The following is a 21,714-nucleotide window of genomic DNA, read 5'->3' on the forward strand; positions in this document are numbered from 1 at the left end:
TGTCATTTGTATTTTTTTGTTTTTGTTTTTTTGTTGTTGCTAGCTGATATGACAATAGCCTTGGACGTTAATAATTTCATATGCTTTTTGGGATTTATTTATTTATTTAAACCAGAAGCCCTCAACCATGACATCATCTATTCAGTGTGGTTTCAAAATAATTTTGCATGCTCAAAACCTAGTGAGACCACAGCTATAAAGTGGTAGGTCATGTGATCTTAAAATGGCGACCACCATAAGAGGGGGGCACACTTATATCAAATTAAACTTGAATGATTTTTCAGCCTATATAGCTGAAGTCTTCATCTCTTGTGTGTAAATCCTTTTAAATATCTGTCAAAAGTATTTGTAATTTCTTAAGTTGTGAAACTAGAAAAAAAAAATTGCACCTTTGCAAATGAAGCTTCTAATTACCACATATTTAGACAGTATACAGTAAATCAATTCAGATTTTATACATCTGAAAGAACAAATCATGCATATATTCAGACACAAACCTCCATTAAATGCCGATAAAGACCTATTTTTAACAATATGTTGAGAGAGACAGTGACCTTTTGTCACTTGTTACTGGCCACAGCAGGAGTTCACATCATGGGGTTCACTAAGATTCAAACTGGAACTCACTGCCTCATTACAGTCTGTGAATGTCTACGTTCACCATTAGCCAGTACTTCTACTAAACCCAAGAGAACCAGCAGAAAGATTTTGTCTCTTGTTTGTTCGCTGAGACTGTATGGGAAGTGTAACAGTTTATTTCTGAAATATTTGTATTTGTTTCAATTGTTCAGAGTAATAAATAAATAAAAATAAAAACCAGGACAAAATGTTTCAAATGGATAAATATGTCTCAAATAGAGTATGTCCAACATCACAGACAGACACAAGTTCAGTGTTAATCTGAAACAAATTATATATTTAACCTACAGAAATATATTTGTTTAAAAAAAAAAAATCCTGTAATTCCAACTACATCAACTCACTAGCAAATAAACTAATTACTCAGAGATAGTTCACCCAAAAATGAAAATTGTGAGTAAAAATCATTTACTCACCCTCATGTTCTAACCCTTTATGACTGACTTTCTTCGTGGAACACAAAAGGATATTTTCAGCAAAATGGTATTCCATCAGAATTCACTTTCATCTTTTTCCATACAAAAGTGAATAGTGACTAAGGTTGACATTCTGCTTAATGTAACATCTCCTTTTTTGTTCCACAGAAGTTTTTATTGCATTTGTTTGGTTATTTTTCTTTTTCTGCCTTCATCATCTTGCCTGGTATACTGTAGGTCTCAGAAACCAGAATGGTCAATACCAGCCTGAACATCCAACTACATTTCAGCCTACTTCAGCATGTTTTTGATTTTCTCCCAAAGCCATAACCAAATGCTGTTGAACAATGCTTGAGGCACAATATGTTTTTGAGAAAAGAGTATTTATTTTTTAAGAAATAAAACCACTTTTATTGTGCTCTTTGACATTTCCACCAGACAGGAAAGCCCTTTGATATCCATTCTTTCTCTTTTACAAGCAGCCTGTGCACTACACGTAGCCGTTTTTAGGCGTCTTTACATTTACCAAGTCATTTTCAACTTTATTTCGGTGTCCATGGTAAATCAGGAGTGCTACAACTAGCAGTTTTTTTAAAATGACAATCAACTGAACAGACTTGCTGATGAGATACAGTGTATGAAAGTTTAACCTTAAAAACTAAAAATTTGTACATGGACTTGTTTTTCAATATTTTAGAATAATAATACTTTTAATCAGTTATCTTCATGTACAGGTTAATTAGGAAAATAATCTAGTCTAATCTCCTGGTTGTTTAAAGAAGACCTATTCCATTCATTTATAAAAACATTTGGATTAAATAATGATATTGTCTCTATTACCATGCATTAGTCCTTTCCTAGAGACCTTCATTAAGTAAATGCTCCCAGAAATGATCAAATTGTTGCAGTGGCTAAATATTTTAGGCTTAAAGATGACATGTGTAATTTCTACACTGGAAACAAAAGTTTTTTAAAAACACTCCCCTATCTGCAATTGGTCAGACAAACAGATAGCCTTGCCCCAAACTTTTGCCATTGGTTGAGCCAGTGTTGCTGTGTGGGCCTGGTTATGGAAGAAGGTATTTTTACATTGAAAAAATTACACAATTCACCTTTAATTCTAAAACAACAGAAACAAATTTTGTATTAGGGGTGAGATGATGATGAACAAAAATAAGCCCATGATCATGGCCAGGCTGCAGTACAGAAATATTAAAGTACATCAGTTTAACAATCAGCATGACAACAAAAACAGCATTTTCATAAATAAATCATTTGGATAAACAAAATAGCTAAATATAAACATATTACTTCTGTATATATGTTACGTAAATCATAACTTGACAGCATTCCAAACAATCCTTCCATGTTTTGGGCAAGTGAATATGATGATTAAAACCAAAACCAACCCAGTCTCATGTCATATTAGTAAGAGATGGCGAAATCAGATGAGTTGGCTTGTACAAAAATGTGCAACTTTTAGTCCAATAGAGAAAAAATAAACAGACCCCTAACGCAAACCTAAACTTAACTAACCCATTTGGCCAAACCCTAAACATGATTTTAATAGTAAAATTACTGTAAAATCAACATTGGGGTTTTGATCTTACGATTTTTCCTAAGTTTAACCCCTTACCTAAGCCTTACCATAACCTTACCATAAAGTGTAATCCCTTAGCCAAACCCTGACCCTAACCCTGATTTTAGTAAGAAGATACATTTTGTGGAGCAGGGACAAAAATATCAGGGTTTGGAATGAGACGATGGAAGTGTATTACAGGTTACTGACTTACATCAGTTATTTGTATTGCATAAATAAATATGGAATGAGTGACCAAATTTCTTAAAATAAAGTCTTGGATAGGAGGCTAGCTAAAATGTAATGCTTGTATTCTATTGATTTGAAATTCTGTTTGTTGATTTGTTGGTCTAAGGAAAGAAAAGTAATACTTTTCATATGAGCCAAGTTGTACAATATCTTACAATTTTCCCATCTCGTACAAATCATCACGATAAGTCATGAGACGATGTTTACCAAAACTGTACGCTCTTGGTCTTATATCTGTCAGGCATTTGACATGCACTTGGATTCACATACAGTTTAAATGTCATACCTTTTATTTCCCTGCATTTCAATACCACTCCATGAAGCAGGGTGTTGTTATAACTGGTTTCACAGTACAGGTCTGAAATGATACTGTTTCCTCCAAATTTAAAGGCCAAATCTAATGTTCTAATCAGCACAATCTTAATTGTCTATCAGCATTAATGGCGGTGAGGAAAGATTATGCTATTAGCACTGCCTAGATCAGCACTTCAGAGCTGGGTTAACGGCTGAAGAAGACAACTCTGTTAAATTTATGTAGAAAAAAAACTACAGGACTGATTCAGTGTGGTCTGGGGTTCACAGTGGTTTAGTAGTAGGCTTGTAATAGTAATAGCTTTGATAGACTGAGACAGTACATGGAGATATTTTTCAAAGTCTCGCAATCAAGAATGGTACTATGTTTTAGTTTAACTTAGCCCTAAGCTTGGAGGTTACTAAGGATGATGTTGGAGAAAAACAGATTTAACGCACAGTACATTCATTCTCCAGTATGCATGACCAGTACATGATGTTTTGACAGACAGACATTGTGGGCTCAGTTTTTTCAGTAGCACTGCTTGGAGATTGTTAATAAAATAAAATAATAAAAAGCCAAAAAACATTTCCACCTGGCAGTTGTGTGCATTTGTATGAAATCACACATTGCAGGTTTAAGTCACAAGGACTTGAAACATTCATACTGTAGTATTGTTGAACATGTAAACTTTACGAAAACGAGTGAAGAAAGCATTAACACAAGCTCCCACCCCCCCCAAAAAGTCATTGTTTTAAAATCCATTAGAAGTGTGCTTCTGTGGCAAATTGAGCAGTTGTCCTTTGAACAGTCACTAAAGAAGAAAAAAAAAGAATATTTTCAATGTAGCACAGTCCATATAAAAATCTAAGGTTGTGGAGAACAGTGTTCGGCAGACATTTTGATTTGTATGTTCTTTTCTCCAAGTACACAACAGTCAAAATACTGTCACAGGACACGGCCATGCGATAACCAAAGATTAATTGTAATAATTAGAATAATCAATCTTAACAGTAATACCACTAATCAATGATGATCATGAATGAGGATGATAATATAATAGTAGTTTATTGTTATTTCCAAGATTTAAAAATCAAAAGTTGAGTTGAGGTTAATACTGTTAAAAGTCATCTATTCTTACCACTTGGCACATACAATCACTGCGAGATCTACTGTATCTTGTATTTTGTTTTCATTCTCAAACAGAATGATTGAAAAGAGCTAATGAATTCAGCAAAACTTCTAAGCTATTTCTATAAAAGTGAGTGCTTAATCATTAATACTGGCTGGTTTGTTCCAGAGATTTGTGTAGTCTTCTTTAGTTGGATGAACTATACAACGGCAATCATGATTTCTGCTGAGCAGAGACTCCCTTCCAGTAATCCAGAATATCATGTAGGTCCTCATCTTTGGCAAACTGTACTTTCCTCCTTAATGCATGACCTGCCGCAATATACTCTTCCTCATCCCTGTGGCGTTTGCGGTGGAGTTTAAAACGTTCCCACAGGCTAAGAGATGGCCTGCAGGTGTACTCAGGGCTGGAATAGCCACTCAGGTTATGATACTGTGGTGAGAGCTGTGAATAAGACAGCTCACGTGGCCTTGAACGTGTTAGTGGCTCCAAAATGGATGACTTCCGGCTCCCTGACACCTCTATTGACTCCTCTATATGGTGGGGACCAGGGTAGGAGTGCCTGTGCTCGCTATACTGTCGGATCTGTTCCGCCTCTGCCCTAAGGATTGCAGCAGCTGGAGTGACTGTTATGATTCCTGACTCATCTAAAGATGTCTTCTCAATGTACTTAGATTCTGTTCTGTAGGCTCCTTCAGAACGAAAAGAGCGAGGACTGCGCAATGAACCGCTTGACGATGTGCTTGGACGCTTTGGTGGAACATCCATACTGTGGTGCCTCTGCAAGGGATGATGGTACCCTCCTTTGTACACTGGAGACAGGAAACCAGATTTTCCTGGTGGATGCTCTGATATTAGAACTAACTGTGGCTCTGCTGTAGACACGGCGCCAGATTTTGCAGCCTGGAATGATGTTGAATCAGATTTAAGGGCGTCAATGCAGTTGTTAATGATCTGATTAACTTTGTCCACTTCTTTCGCAATAGTGGATATCTCTGCAACAGATCCTTGGCTGGTTTCCAATGGAGAAACACCGCATTCTCTAACACTGTGGTCTGGTTGCTCCGATCTTACTTCCATGTAATTCCCTTTTGTTGTCTTTGGCGTGCCAGAGATCTCCTGCAGTTTATACTGGTCTGTGTCACTGGCAGTTGGCAAGTATGGCATCCTTTGTACTGTATCACCAGTGAACAGAATTTGTTTCTGTGACAACTGTGATATGGTCCCTTGTTCCAGTTCAGTGCCATATTTCATCTCGATCAAATTTCTTTTCATCTTTTCAAGCTTCTTGCTTTTTGGCTCATCCTGCTGTTTGTGCTTTCTCACACAATGAAATACGATGCCCAACACAATGAGCATTCCAAAGAGACTACCAAGGATGGTCATAATGTAGTGAGTAGCAGTTGAGTCATTTGTCACACGTTCTTGCAAAGTCCTTGGACCAGTGGAGATGGTCAGGCAGGTGTGGTTGAACCTCAAGGAGTTACGTATGGATGCCACACAGTATGTGTAGTTAGTGTGTGATTTGAGGTTTTGCAACTCGATCTCTTCTCTCCGGCTCTTCAAGTTTTGGATGTCCGTGAAGAAGCTGTTATTGTAAAGGACAAGGATGTACATCTTGCGAAATGGATTTGGAATCTGGACCATGATTACTGCACTTGTGTGGGTCACTTCTTTTAATTTCATGATTGGACGGGCATCTGGACCCAAAAATGTGGGGCTGATGCTTATGGTCTCCTCTGGAAATGTCCCTGAAGAGCAGTCATCCAATCCACAGGGGCTCAAATCTGGCAACATTGTGGGAGTGCTCCCATCTAAAGATCCATGAAGATACGGAGTCACATTGTCATCAGTGCAGACGGAGGAGAGTGCATGGAAAGCATTCCGAAATCTCGGCATCCTGGGGTTCTGGCTTAAAAGATTGTAGCCTGAAAAGCCAGCTGGTGTGTCGCACACCATCCGCTCACTTGTCCTGTTTGGGAATGTTGCAAGCCAGCGCAGGAATCCCAGTAGTTCACATGAGCAACTGAATGGGTTAGCATAGAGCTCGCACGTTGTCAACTTTGACAGACCACGAAATGTGGCACCATCAAGTTGCTGAATCCTGTTCATAGAGATGTCAATGTTTTCTATAGCAGGACACTCCCAGAATGCGTTGGCTGTTACAGTCTCAATAAGGTTAGCCTGAAGATAAAGGTATTGTAAACGCCCCAAACCTCTTAGCATTCCCTCAGTCAAGTTCCTTAGCTTGTTAAAGCCAATCTGTAACACTTGAAGATTGAACTGGGCAGAGAAAGCCCCGTCTTCTATGTAAGAGATGTCATTCTTAGTCAGATTCAGGTAAGTAAGATTGCCAAAGCGACTCAGGGAAGAAAAGTGGATGCTTCGAATCCTATTCTCATTGAGTCGCAGGTCAACAATTGTGCTGTTAATATGTAGTGGAATATTTTCATATGGTGGCTGGTTCTGGCTACAGATTGCCAACCACACAAATCCTTTTTCACCCTCAATAAGCCAACAATCACTTTGGACAACAGGCACCCTTGTCAATGTAAAAAATGCAAGAGTCATGGCCCAGCAATGTAAGGCACTAGTCACCAAACCATGTCCATTGGACACAGGTGAAATGGACATTTGTGCTTCAGTCATGGCTCCACCAGGTTATTAGATGGAGTAATAAGTAAATTCTACAAGAAAATGGGACAAGCCTTTGAATAATTGGATGTACTGTGGAAATTACATGGACAGTTGTTCAGTTCTTAAACTTATTGACTTGTATTAGAGATGTTGAGAGAACTTATTATTGTTTTCTTTTCAGTGTATGCTTGGTATCTTGTCACACTGGAGAGGAAGCTTCTGTTATGACCAGGTTGTGTGCAATAGATTTTCAGATTGCGTATCTGAGCGATCCCACACAAAGTCTTCCAGAGGGTAGGAAGTGCTTGTGTTTTCCGAGGACCACATTTCTCATCCGATACCAGCTCATGACCAGATTTTCATATTGCATCCTGGAGAAATAAGAAGAAAGAAAATCATTATTGATATTTGCAAGAACTAGGTCAGCGGGGTAAGATATGGAGAATGATCCAACAATTTTCCCACACCAATAGTTTTAGAGTACAAAATTACATAAATATGAATGTTTTGTAGTGCATGTAATGACATAAATCAGTTACCCAAGTTAAATACCAGTGTTTTACAATTATGTTAAAAATTAACACCTACTACTTCTGCTGTACCTCAATTTGCAACTATTAAGAGTGGGACCAAGAGCAGAATACTGTCAAGTTGCATTTTCAGAGCTATTTTTAAAGAGTCCGATTTTGTTTAGCTTACACCATGTAAGCTAAACTATTTTTTTTTTTGTGTAAAAAAAATAAATATGTTTTTTATGTATAGAATCATTATGGTTCCTCACCTACTGAGAGCTAAAGTTAGCATAGATCAATCGCACAGACACGCTCGCACACTCTGAGGCCAATTAACATCTAACAGCTTAGCTCTTCCTGATAACACACACGCACACACTATAGAGAAGAGTGTACTTTTGCATCTATCCACCTTATTAGCTTATGAGGCACTCTCCACAGCTAATGAAGGGAAACCCTTAAATAGGCTACTTTATCTTTTTAATTACAGCATGACCTAAATCGAACAAGTGTTGAAGAAAAAGAGTCACAAAGATTCCTGGTTATTTTAGATCTGGAATAAACATTGCCCTTGCCATTTGAAGGAATAATCCACCCAAAAATACAAAATTCTGTAATTTATTCACCCTGATGTTGTTTCAAACATATGTGACTTCCACACAGAAGGTGAATTTTTAGAGAATATCCTGGCCACTCTTTTCCATATAGTGAAAGTAAATGAGGACCAGGTTTGACAAGATTTAAAATTATAAAGCACCATAAAAGTGGACCATACAAACTCTGTGTTATACTCTGAATTTAAATCAGTACCATTTTAAATATAAGGTACTGTATGGCTTCAAAGGACTTGGAATATAATGTCAAATTCAGATGGACCGATTTTATGGTGCTTTTGTGGATTTTTTTTTTTATTTTTTTTTTATATTGAAGCGCTTTTATGGTGCTTTTGTGGAAATTCTTTTATCATTTTGGAGCTCGACAGCCTCAGTACTCATTCACTTTCATTATATGGAAAAGAGGAGTCAGAAAAATCCTCTAACTTTAATATTTTGTGTTTCATGGAAAAGGGCAAGTAATATGGGTTTGGTTCCCAACTCTGTTCCTGGAGACCCCCAAACACTGCACATTTTGTATATCTCCCATTTCTGACACACCCAATTCAGGTCTTGGAGTCTCCACTAACGAGCTGATGAGTTGAATCAGGTGTGTTTGATTAGGGAGATATCAAAATGTGTAGTGTTGGGGGGCCTCCAGGAACAGGGTTGGGAACCACTAGAGAATTTTGAAGTAGAACTATGAATAGTGAACTATTACTTTAAAAGAAATGGATGCAAAATGTAGTGCCCCTTGTTTTTATCAAAGGATTATATATATATATATATATATATATATATATATATATATATATATATATATATATATATATGCAGTGCTGTGCAAAAGTTCTAGGCACTTGTGAAAAATGTTGTATAGTGATGATTAAAAAATAATGCCATAAAAAGTTTTCATTTATCAATTAATGTCATACAAAGTCCAGTAAACATAAAAAAAAGCTACATCAATATTTGGTGTGACCACCTTTGCCTTCAAAACAGCATCGATTCTCCTAGGTCACCTGGACACAGTTTTCCTTGGTTGTTGGCAGACAGGATGTTCCAAGCTTCTTGGAGAATTCGCAACAGTTCTTCTATCTATTAAGGATGTCTCAACTGCTTCGGTCTCTTCATGTACTCCCAGACTGACTCCATGTTCAGTGGGGGGCTCTGTGGGGGCCAAGCTATCTGTTGCAGAGCTCCCTGTTCTTCTATTCTATTCTATTCTATTTGCAAAAGGAATGTTCAGGAGTTTAAAATGTATATTTCCTATTGACAGACTAAAACTGAAGATATACACGTATAACCATCTTAAGACAAAGGTTTTTGTGAAACATCTTACGTGCCTAAGACTTTTGCACAATACTGTATATATATTTCTATATAAATAGACAAACTGAAAGCCACATTCATTACCACACTGCTACACTTCCTCTGAATTATTCTGATGTCCCATTCATATTTGTTTGGAAACACTTGTCAGTAAGTATAATAATAATTAACACTAGTTAACTGCATGTAGTTGAGCCAACATGAACTAACAATTACCAATACTTTTACAGCATTATTAATCTTGGTTAATGTTCATTTCAATATATACTAATACATTTTTTACATTAAAAGTTGCATAAACCATATGCATATTGACACGTTCATTGTTGGTTCATGATACCTAATGCAATAACTAATGTTACCCATTTTCTTTAGAAGTTGTAAAAATCAGTTTTTATTGTTTTCTTTTTCTTTTCTTTTTTTTATTATTATAGCTCAGTTTTACATGTCTCCATATATAAATATACAATGCTGTTTTGTTTGGCGCATTCATTCACTGTGCTAAAACAAAATAGATTGCAATTCCGTTTGTTGCTGCTAGGGGCACAAAACCTCAACATTTAAAAATTACGATTATATCACTTGACACCTGAAGTAACTTACCATTACAATTTGTAGTTGTATCTGTACCAACAGTGGCATGATGTTTTTGACTAATAATTAATAAAACTGGATGGGCTGATTCACTACTCAAAACAATCTACCGCAACAGACTCTTGCTTCTGGTCGAGCGGTTGGCCATCTCTACCTGCTTACACCTTCCAAACTGGACAACTTGAAGTGAAGCCCCACTCCAGCTACCCTGTCTTTACCTCAACTGCCTGCCATAACTACACCTCAACATGAGCTCATGCAGTTGGGTCGCTCTTGTTTGTCGAGAGGAACGTCAAAGATGCATCCAACACAAACCGTGTCCGTACTGTGGCGAACCCAGCCATTTTCTCTCCTTTCCCTCACATTCCTCCCTACCCACTAATACTTTGAGTACTGACGAGTCTTATTTGAAAACCGAAATGTATTAGTTGAGGTAAAACTCCTTTCTAATCAGAATTCCATTTCTGTCAAAGCTCTTAATGACTCTGGGGCTGGAGTCAATTTTATTGACTCTGATCTCTGCAATCTGTTATCTCTGGATACTGCCCCTTGTGTGCCTTCTCTCTCTGTTACAGCGCTAGATGGTCGCCCTCTTCATGCTGACACAGAGCTTCACATCACTCAACCCGTCACTGTGCAAGTGGTGGCTCTTCATCATGAAACGCAACTACTCGTCACCAACACTCCTAAGAATCCTCAACTCTTAAGAACACATCAAAGATGATCACCTCCGTAAAAGCCGAGAAGTGAGTTTCATGTCTCCCACATCTTTTCTGGGTTACGTGATCAGCCCCGAGGGGGCCCACATGGACAGTCTCCGAGTTGATACGGTCAAGAACTGGCCTTGACCGGGTTCTACCAAGGAACTCCAGTGCTTCCTGGGCTTCGCAACTTCTATAGCGATTTAATTCACAACTTCAGCACCATAGTAGCCCCTCTTTCATCAAAGGAAGACCTAAGACTCTTCAGTGGACTTCTCCGGCCATAAGGGCCTTCCAGGATCTTTAAGATTCACCACCGCACCTGTACTCCATCCTGGTCCTTCCAAGCTTTTCATTGTGGAAGCCTCTATTGTAATCGGAGTGGGGTGTTTTTTTTCCCTCCCCCCCCAATGACACTAACGCAGCCAAGATGTATCCCTGTGCTTCTCTCGCAAACTGAACTCTGCAGAACAGAACTATGACATTGGGAATCATGAGCTTTTAGCCATGAAAGATGCGCTTGAGGAATTGCACCATTGGTTAGAGGGTTCTCAACACCCATTCACCATCACAATCTGGAATTTTTATGCTCCGCCAAACGACTCGACAACAAGCTTGTTGGGCGCTGTTCTTCACCAGATTTAACTTCTCTGTGACGTGTCGTCCTGGGTCTATGAACACGAATGCTGATGCCCCCTCTGATTTATTCTGAGTACCCTCTGACCATCTTGCCCGAATCAGTGATCTCTGCCCCTGTTTAGTGGGAGACCATGAAGGACATTGAGCAGGCCACTCTGACAGAACAACCCCCACCTGGTTGCCCTAGAGACAGTGTCTACATTCCTGCCAAGCTCCATCCTCAAGTCATGCAGTGGGTACATATTTCCTTGAGCTCTTCTCACCTAGGTGAGAACCGCACCGTACAATTGGTTCCGAAAAAATTCTGGTGGCCTTCCCGTCACAAGACGTTGCTCAGCATGTAAAGGGGTGTTCTATCTGTGCCCAAACTAATCTTCCAGCGGGAAGACTCCACCCCTTACCCATCCCACTACGTCCTTGGTCTCACACTGCCATAGACTTCCTTACCGATTTACCAGTATCTCAGGGGGACACCATCGTGGTGGTGAATGGGTTCTCCAAAGCCTGCCGTCTCATCCCTCTCAAACTACTTTCTGCTCTAGAGATGGTTGAGCCCATCTTCCATTTAAGTGTTTCGGCTCTATGGTTTACCAGACGACAGTCTCTGACCGAGGACCTCAATTTACCTTTCAGAAGTTTGCAGAACTCCCTCCAAAATCAGAATGTCAATGTCAGCTTGACTTCTGGTTATCATCCTCCATCGAATGGCCAGACTGAACGCATCAACCAAGAAGTAGGTCGCTATCTCCGCACCTTCTGTCTCTCTAACAGTATGATTGTCGATTTCTCCCTTGGGCAGAGTATGCCAGAAACTCTTCGCAGTCCCTCTACTGGTTTGATCCCTTTTCAGTGTATCCTAGGATACAAACCTCCGCTCTTTCCCTGGTCGGGAGAACCATCGGAGTTACCTGCAGTAGTTAACCACTGGATGCAGTGCAGCAACCAAGTCTGGGAGTCTGCCCATGTTCACTTGCAGAGAGCCGTCCGTCAGCAGACGACACGGGCTGTGCATCGTCGACCCCAACTTTCTGCCCAGGCCAATGTGTGCCTGTCCACCTGAGACCTCCTGCAGCTACCCTGCAAAAAAACACTCCAAGGTATGTGGGCCTGTTCAAAATCAAACAAGTTAACCCTGTATGTTTCAGACTTCAACTGCCTCACTACCGTCTCTCTCCTCAAACCGGTGACTGAGTCTTCCAGTGCCTCCACCTCCCCCGACCTCAATGGGGAGATCGCCTACTGAGTCAACCCTCCTTGATGTCAGGGCAGAGTTCTACAATATCTGGTAGACTGGGAGGGCTATGTTCCTCCAGTCCAATCTTTTGGAGGACATTCTGGACCCTTCTCATCTCGGAATTTCACTTAGCCCATCCTGACCGTCCAGGCCCTGGGGCAGACCCCTGGATGTTCTAAAGTGGGTCCTCAAAGGGCGAGTACTGTCTCATCCTCTGTCCACACAAGATCCCTGAGTATTAACCTCTACCTGGACTACACTTCCCAGACTCCCCTTCCCGCCATTTGACTCAAACCTGAATCTCATTCACTAATCAACTCCCAGTGTATTTAGTCACTGCTCTCTGTACTTCACTGCGAAGTCTTGCCAATTCGCCTGTTGTCTTGCATTTGAGTTTTTTATCTACTGCCTATGATTTATTGCCTGTCCCTTGGATTACCCCTTTGTTTACTGTCTTTGCTTTTGTTTACTTTGGACTGCTTAACTATTGATATTAAACTCTGCACATGGATCTTCATTCTGTGTCTCATGCATCAACAAACCATTAAAACATGGCTGTCTGTACATTTAATTAGTTGTCTGTACATTTAAAAAAAAAAAAAAAAAAAAAAGTTTTTAAATGTCATTTCTTCAGATGACAAAATAAAGTAGCCCCCCCCCCCCCCCCCCCCTCCCAATGCCATTCTTAGTGGATGTAAGAAGTCAGTTTCTCAAATTCAAGTGTCCTAGCAGAGTAACCAGAAGTGTTTCTTTTCTACAATAAGTGCCACTTGGTCTGATATTTTGTAATCAATGTTATTTTATATTGCTGAGAGTGCATGTGCCCAGACATTTTGTGGGGGCCATTGTAGTTGTGGAAAACAAACCACGACACTCAAGTCACAAAGAGACACTACATTTTACCCCGTATTTCGGACTATGACATTTGTGATTAGTTACAGGGTATAGTTTATTAAAACAGCAACGCCATAAATACATCACAATGGATATCTTCAACAGTGCTGCAGTCATGAGAAACAAGCCTTCAGCTACAAACTTTACTCATTCATCTGAACACACAACCTGCATGTCAAGCCATTCTGAAACATCAAAGAAAATGGTTTGCTGTGTTAGCTGCATGAACCCATTTGATACAGTGCTGCAGAGTAAGTGCTGTTCAAGACTGACTAGCTTTCTGTATTGTGTGTAAGCTGCTAGAAGGACTATGAAGTGTTTTGGGTGCTGGTTTCCCCCAAAAGGCTTTTTAACCAAGTTTACCTGCTAGGCTTGGTCAACCAGTTTCATCAGACAAGCCATGCTTGTTGACCAGTCATAACCAGCTAAGTTGTGCTGGTAGTCACCATGGCTTTGGTACACCAGCTTGAACAGCACCAAGTACTAACCATCATAAATCAGCCTGGATCAGGAAATTCATTTTCAGCAGAAGTGTTAGAAAGGAAAGGATCATGTTTTTGAATGTGTCTCAGAAGTTTTCTGCACCACTGTGTAGTTGCTCGTGGCTTAAAATAACACCCTGCTTTTTTATGATCAATAAGCTACTGTGTGACTCTATGACATAAGATTAAGCCACTAGCTCTGGGCAAACATAGATGCAGTTATCCCCATATTCTCTCTTTTGCTTAAGCCCTCTCATTTATTTGCGGAAATCCAAATATCTCAGGTTTCTGGGTGCAATGTGTGATATTAGATACATCAGTCTTCCAAAAGTAAACAGACTGTAAACATGTCAGGATGAATTAAAGTGACGTACAGTGATTAATGTAACTTGACAATTTATTTATGCACTAATACACTGCAGCATCAGTAGAGATATAGAATAGATTCGTAGAGCATATACAACTTCAATAGGCTTAATTTATATGTTGCATAAATAAGTGGGCACTGGGAATGCTTTTTATAATAAGTGGTACTTGCTAAGACAGGCATTCCTATTACTATTGCTCATACTTAATGGATTTGAACTAACAAACATTGGCGTGTAACTTGTCCCACACCTTTTGTGCTATGAACATGAATTACACAAATTGTCCATCTTGATCAGGAGGGGTGTTTTATTACTTTTCGAAGTGAATGATAAGCTGATGATAAGCAGCCACATATCAAAACCTTGGCAATCATTGTGGCAGTGATTATTTTTAGATTTTTACTGATTTTTTTCTTCTTTTTTTTTTTTCCTATGACTTTTAAAGCAGGAAAATAACTTTCACAGATAAAATAAAGTTTTTTTTTTGTTTTTTGTTTTTGCATTGACCAAATTTGACATTTATTACAGTTTAATTTTGTTTTCTAATGACTCTGTCAACACTTCAGTCGACCCAGTTGAGCACAATCCAAATGAAATTTCCATCCAATTGGAAAGGGTGGTGTAGACTTAAAATAATATGTTACATTAGCCATGTAAGAAGAATATTAGCCATGTAAACCTTTGAATCTGATTACTTTCTCAATTGAATTCAAAAATACTTTGCGCACATTTGCAGTGCAGTGAACAGTAGTGTTAGGAACTGCAAATGGATTGGAATTTACAAAATACTCTGCGCAGAAACATAATTTATACATAGCACTGGCAACATGCATTATTAAGGGTATTGGGGCTTGCACTACATTTTCTGCAAGGATTGTATTTTCTTATAACCGACTTTGGTGCCATTCTCATGGGGGCTTCTCTGCCTTTCTCTGCTTCTTTGGAACATAGTGACTTGCGCTCTTTGCATGCGCAGAAGTTTTGTTCGGGAAAATTTGTAATGCAAATTTAAATCAGTATTTGTATTAGATTGCAATTTTGAAAGTACATATAAACAGTACTGCAATCCGATTGAATTTATTCAGATTTATGAAAATGAGTGCATGTAAAAATACTCGCTGTCTACTAATTACAAACTTAATATTTTTCAGATAATATTTTAATAATTTCTTCTGCAATTATTACAAAGACAACATAAAAGCTAATAATTTAATTTTGAAAAAAACATTTATAATATATTTATAATGCTCTGCTTGTTATTTTCTCACACAGTATAAAATGGGTCTTTAACATACAGTATACTGTACATATAGCGTATATACTGTACATATAGCGTATATACTGTATATTTTTCAAGATTATATACGTTTAGAATAGCAAAAAAGATTATGTTGATACATTGCAGAAAGAAAAAAAAGACTCATACGTTTTATTTGTATTTTATTTATTTTTTTTTTATTTTTTTTTGGCAGGAATGCTGGGGGGTTGGTGAAAAATGTATGAAAAAAAGAAGAGGTTTATGTTAACATTTACTAAATTTGACATTATTACGGTTTCATTGTTTTATTACAGGGCCAATCCATCTAACTCTACTCATCTGATTAAATGAATATTCCAGGTTCAATACAAGTAATGTAGATTACCACAAAATATAATTTTGTCTCGTCCCTCATTTTATTGAAAAAAAAAAAAAAAAATAAGGTTAAATTACAGTGAGGCACTTACAATGGATTTAAAAGGGGCACAATTTTTGGAGGGTTTAAAGGCAGAAATGTGAAGCTTATAATTTAATGAAAGCACTTGCATTAACTCTTCTGTTAAAACTTTTTATTATTTGAGCTATAAATCATTGTTTACCAGGATTACAGTGTTTACACATTAAGTATTCAGGGCAACTAAATTTAATATAACTTTACACAGAAAAGGATAGTAAGCGATTTTATCACATTAAAATCATGTTAACATGCATATAGTTTACTTCTTGTAGCTATACTTATAAAACAGTCGTCTTGTTAAAGTATTTTAACAATAAAAAAATGGCCCACATTCACTTCCATTGTAAGTGCCTCACTGCAACCCAGACATTTGCTTGTAAAGAAAAGGAGGAACAGGTCAAAACTGATTTTTGTGGTAATCATCATTATGCCACAAATGCTGTCTACTTAGCGTAACTTGTATTGAACCTAGAATATTACTTTTAAGACATAACCTTGTTAAATGCTAATGTTTCACTGAATCTAGGAAAGCTTTTGAAAAAAAAGAAAGAAAATGGTATAGAGGCCTACTTGTCCACAGGGACTGTCGCCATGGTTACCCTGCTTCTAGTGACAGGCGGTGCTACCCATAGGGTTATCTGATTTACACCGTTATGATTAGACTGAAACTACAGATGGCACGGAACTTCCTACCTAGTCAACGCCACAGTCAGCACTGCAGACAGGAGACAAACACGAGGCAGTGGAGCGTGTAGACAGGATTGGGTGTCTTGCATGTAGCATGTATGAAGCATGTGGCAATAAGCTGTGGGAGTGAGGTGAAGAGGAACTGATTTATGGACTGATGTGACACTCTTAAAACCCTTTCACAACATTACTTGCATCAGGGCTTCAACACACCTATCAGCACAAGCGTCAAGTGCTGCTTTGACCTCCACAAGAAAAGCGTTGCAGATAACGTCACGGAAGGGCGATTTTATGAAGTTGCTAGGTAGCAAGTAAGCAAATCCAATAGTTTATTCTGTAAGGAGTGTAAGTGCCTCACTGCAACACAGATTTGTGCTTGTAAAGAAAAGGAGGAACAGGTCAAAACTGATTTTTGTGGTAATCATCATTATGCCACAAATGCTGTCTACTTAGCTTAACTTTTATTGAACCTAGAATATTACTTTTAAGAAAAAAAAAAGACAACCTAGTTAAACGCTAATGTTTCACTGAATCTAGGAAAGCTTTTTTAAAAAAGAAAAATGGTATAGAGGCCTACTTGTCCACAGGGACTGTCGCCATGGTTACCCTGCTTCTAGTGACCGGCAGTGCTACCCATAGGGTTATCTGATTTACACCGTTATGATTAGACTGAAACTACAGATGGCACGGAACTTCCTACATAGTCAACGCCACAGTCAGCACTGCAGACAGGAGACAAACACGAGGCAGTGGAGCATGTAGACAGGATTGGGTGTCTTGCATGTAGCATGTATGAAGCATGTGGCAATAAGCTGTGGGAGTGAGGTGAAGAGGAACTGATTTATGGACTGATGTGACACTCTTAAAACCCTTTCACAACATTACTCACATCAGGGCTTCAACACACCTATCAGCACAAGCATCAAGTGTTGCTTTGACCTCCACAAGAAAAGCGTTGCAGATAATGTCACGGAAGGGCGATTTTATGAAGTTGCTAGGTAGCAAGTAAGCAAATCCTGTAGTTTATTCTGTAAGGAGTGTACACTGTAAACAGTGGAAATAGCACTTAGAACAGCAAAAAGTCCAAGCGATTACATTGATACATTGCAGTAAAAAAAAAAATAAAGACTTAAAAATTATTATTATTTTTTTTTTAATAATCTGAAAAGTGTTTGGGGGAACACATTAGAAACTTTATCAGCGTTGCTCATGAATTCTACTTGGGTGACAGATTACATTCAACACTTGCATATTTAGTCAGTTAGCAGAAACTTCTGCTTTGTCTTAAAGTTGCAGTCTTACATGCCAGTTTAAAATGATTGTCTTTGCACCACCGCCAGGCAAAACAAAACTCTTAAAGGTGCACTAAGTAATTTTAGCCTCATTAAAAACAGACATTAATTGTAGTTTTGAAAAATATGGTTAAAATCAAACAGTCTCAGAATCACATTACTATACCCACATTTTTTAACTTTTCTCATTGTACTTATGTCACTCTCCTGGTGAAAACACTAAAGGTGCTACAAAAACAATTACTTCTATTTTTTCACCAACATATCATGAGTAAAATAACAGATTATCAGTTTTTAACCCTGTCTGTCACACAACGCTATCTTATGACATCTAAAACCTCGTTCACACTTGCAGCGACTTCTAGCAACAAAGCGACATGATCTCAATCATTTTAAATGAGAGCTGTTGACTTCCGGCGACACAAGTGACAGCGACCTCTGGTGACTAGATGTGGGTGTTTCCAGTGACTTTAGACAGTTGAGAAAAGTTGAACTTTATGTAAATAATGAGCGACTTACAGCAGTGACTACCAATAGGAGAGAAGACGTATCGGTGGAGCTTGCGTCATCCGTCTCCTGTGAGATGCTGGAGTCGAGTGCAGCGATTTCACTGTTCTGTATAATTTGTCTGTAACCATTTACATGAATATAATGAAAATTCTGTGAGTAAAAGAAACTGTCGGCAGTCTGAGGAAGACCAATTTAAGGATTACTCTAAGGTGTAAGGAAGTGACGTCTTTGTTCCTTGAAAATGTCCTCCTGGTTGTCATACTCATTCAAAACAACAGCAGGAGGCGCTTCATTCATAGTGACTTTAACACGATTCACGTTACTAACGTTAACATAAAATGTCATTATTAAAATGTAAGCCATGTTCGGTGGCTGGATGCTCACTGGATGTCTGGAACTCATGGAAATTGAAGTGTATAGATCTCTGAAAAAGCAACAACAAATAGACGCATGAACCGCATCAGTGAAGCAAGACGGCTGGATACGTGCAGTACTAAAAAGTGTAGTAAACATCTTATCTCTGGTAGGTGAACAAAATAACTGCCAATTAATTGTAAGTTTGAGAGGTAGAGCTCTAAATGTGACTAGAGTATAGATCACTACCATTTTAATGAATGAAGCTGCTCTAGTCATACACTATTACATTAAGTACTTAGCAGACGTTTTTATCCAAAACGACTTTCAAATTGAGCACACTAAAAATAAATCCTTATCTTGTCTGCAGGTCATGCAGACAGCTTCATTGAACAGCTTCATTATAATAGGAGCTATCCAATATTCCCAATCTCTCCACTGAGGAAATAATTGTGAGCATCTTAACTATGATACAATTTCATCACCTCTCTCGCATGGATGCTCAGTATCAACAACACGTCTGGATAAGTCATTTCAGGTAAACATTTGATGTTCTCTGAGTAAATATGTTAACTCCTTATTTAATCCTTATTTAAAGGATCCGGTAATGATACCGGAAGAACTCCAAGGTCAGTAGCACTCTAATTCCTTTGTGATGGTTTACATCCTTGAAATGGACTATACATTGATTGGTCATTCATCTTTTTAATGATATGATGCAATGAGCACTGCTGCCGTTTTTTATTAAAATACTCTCCACTGCAGAATGTTCCTTTTTAGGGACAAGAAAACTGATTCTATGTCAAATTAGAATGACGTTTTAGAAATTGTTGGCAGTCTGAGTGAGTTTGATTAGAAGATTTCGTACATTGATAGGACGTTAATCTGGTTATTGATTTAATGCGCTAAGCACTGCTGTAGTTTATATAACAACACCCTCCACAGCGGAAAGTTCATTTTTAGCAACAAGAAAACGAATTCCTTGTCAAATTAGAATGATATCTTATTTTTACCAGCAACATATCTTATCTGTGATCATATTTTCAAAAGATATGCAGACATGAAGTCCACCAATAATGTTAGAGCGACAGCAGTAGGAACGCCCACTAGCGACTTCACAGTATAAAGACTAGCGATTTCTAGCAATAAACTCATGTGAATAGGGCTTAAACACTTAACCGATAGTGCATGACTTCTTAGGCAATTAATTTGAATGTTTACATTACATAATCAACAACATTTACAAGCTTGTTCTGGCAAAAAGAAATTCCGTGGCTGCTCAACTGATAGCACGAGTCCCGCAGAGCACGCAAGTCTACTTTTTCGTGTCATGTGCTTTTTATGACACTATTGTTTAGCTTTAAGATTTAAGATATGTTTTGATGATATAAAACTCCATAGAGCATTAACCTTAAGAACATCATATGTTTAGAAGTGTATTTAACTCTCTTGTAGCAGTACACATTGGACATTTCACTTCATAACTGCAATGATACATTTAAGGAATATTATATAATTTTGCAAACATCTTGCCACAGTCACTTAAAATGAGATAAGGTTAAAAGCTGCGAATAAGATTCGGGCAGCTGTTATGGCTCAATTAGACAGTTATAGGGGGCCCCCTTGTGGCCCGAGAGGGAAGGGAGAATGTAACTGCAAGGAGAGAGTTGTGGCTAAGGCACGCACATCTACAAATCGGGAGCAAAAAAGAAAAAGGAAGAGGAGAAGAAACGCAGCCAGACCACTGCTAAGAAAATGAATGTTAGCCAGCTACCTGGCTAGATGGTATTTGTTCGTGGTCATCCTTTAAATTGCAACAATTAGTTAGCAATTGTTTTGCAGTTGTGTCCCATTGTATATAGTTATTTATTATTATTTATAGTCATTTAGAGTTAATTTGTATAGTTATTTATTGTTAATGCTTTGTTAATTTATTGTATTTTTGTTTTTTTGCACTTTGTGTAGTTAATATATTCAAATTTGTTAAAGGCTATATTGTGGTGTCTTTCTTGGATGGGTCTGGATAGTAGGCTTGCTATCAGGCTAAAATCATGTACACTCACATGAAATAAAGGCTCCAGTTATAAACATGAAGTGGGTCATCACACTACTGGCTTTATCTTGATAACCCTCCCTTTTCACATTTCAATGGCATCAGCAAGGAAAACTTTTGAATTGTTTTCACTTCTAGATGTTACAGCTCTTCATATGTGTGCAGTGGAGCACAGGTGTAACGCTGTAGCTTGGCGCCTCACTCCAAAGAGAGAGACCTTTAGACTTTGACATACCTGCTTAAAATGTCTCTGTATGAATCTAATACATCTTGTGCCATAGATTACAATTATGTAATTACTTGTGAGAATTTCCTTCATTATATGGGTGTGAATGTGTTTCCATATGCTTTCCTCTGCACACTGTGTGTGGGGTGTGTGTATGCACTCATACAAGGAGATTAGACAGCACATTGGCTCAGAGAAAGTGTCACGTCTTTTCACTGCCAACTTTGAGAAAGCTGCATAAATTTGCATGTCTTTCCAAAGTGTGCAGCTATTTTTGAACTTGGCAGCCAATGATATGGAGTTCATCCTGTAACAAGAGGAAGAAAAGAAAATATGTGACACAAAAATGGCAGACTGTGCAAGAGAAAAGTTATTCCCTGATGTGACCAGACCATAAAGTATTCCTTCTGTACAGAGAGCAAAAGCCTGGTACAGGAACATTAAAAATAAAGCAAGCCATAGACCTTAGTGAGGGTTGACGGCACAATTAATTTTATGCAAATCGATGCTGTGATGGATAACATCTGATTTTCACAGCTTGTGTTTTCTGGAATTTTGTTTTTGTCTTCTGAATGTTTACTGGA

At 38.3% G+C, this 21,714-nt stretch overlaps 1 protein-coding gene across 1 annotated transcript in view; it reads right to left on the bottom strand.

The window, feature by feature from the left end:
• Positions 1 to 1,465: 1,465 nt before the first annotated feature.
• The window catches only part of LOC127445265 (protein ELFN1-like), a 139,725-nt gene continuing 119,476 nt past the window's right edge, over positions 1,466 to 21,714 (bottom strand). The window contains exon 3 of the mRNA XM_051705191.1: positions 1,466 to 7,315. Coding sequence (XP_051561151.1) covers positions 4,521 to 6,956 — 2,436 coding nt within the window. The 5' untranslated portion in view covers positions 6,957 to 7,315 and the 3' untranslated portion in view covers positions 1,466 to 4,520. The remainder of the gene's footprint in view (positions 7,316 to 21,714) is intronic.

This window comes from Myxocyprinus asiaticus, chromosome 8 (assembly GCF_019703515.2).
Source record: "Myxocyprinus asiaticus isolate MX2 ecotype Aquarium Trade chromosome 8, UBuf_Myxa_2, whole genome shotgun sequence".
NCBI lineage: Eukaryota > Metazoa > Chordata > Actinopteri > Cypriniformes > Catostomidae > Myxocyprinus > Myxocyprinus asiaticus.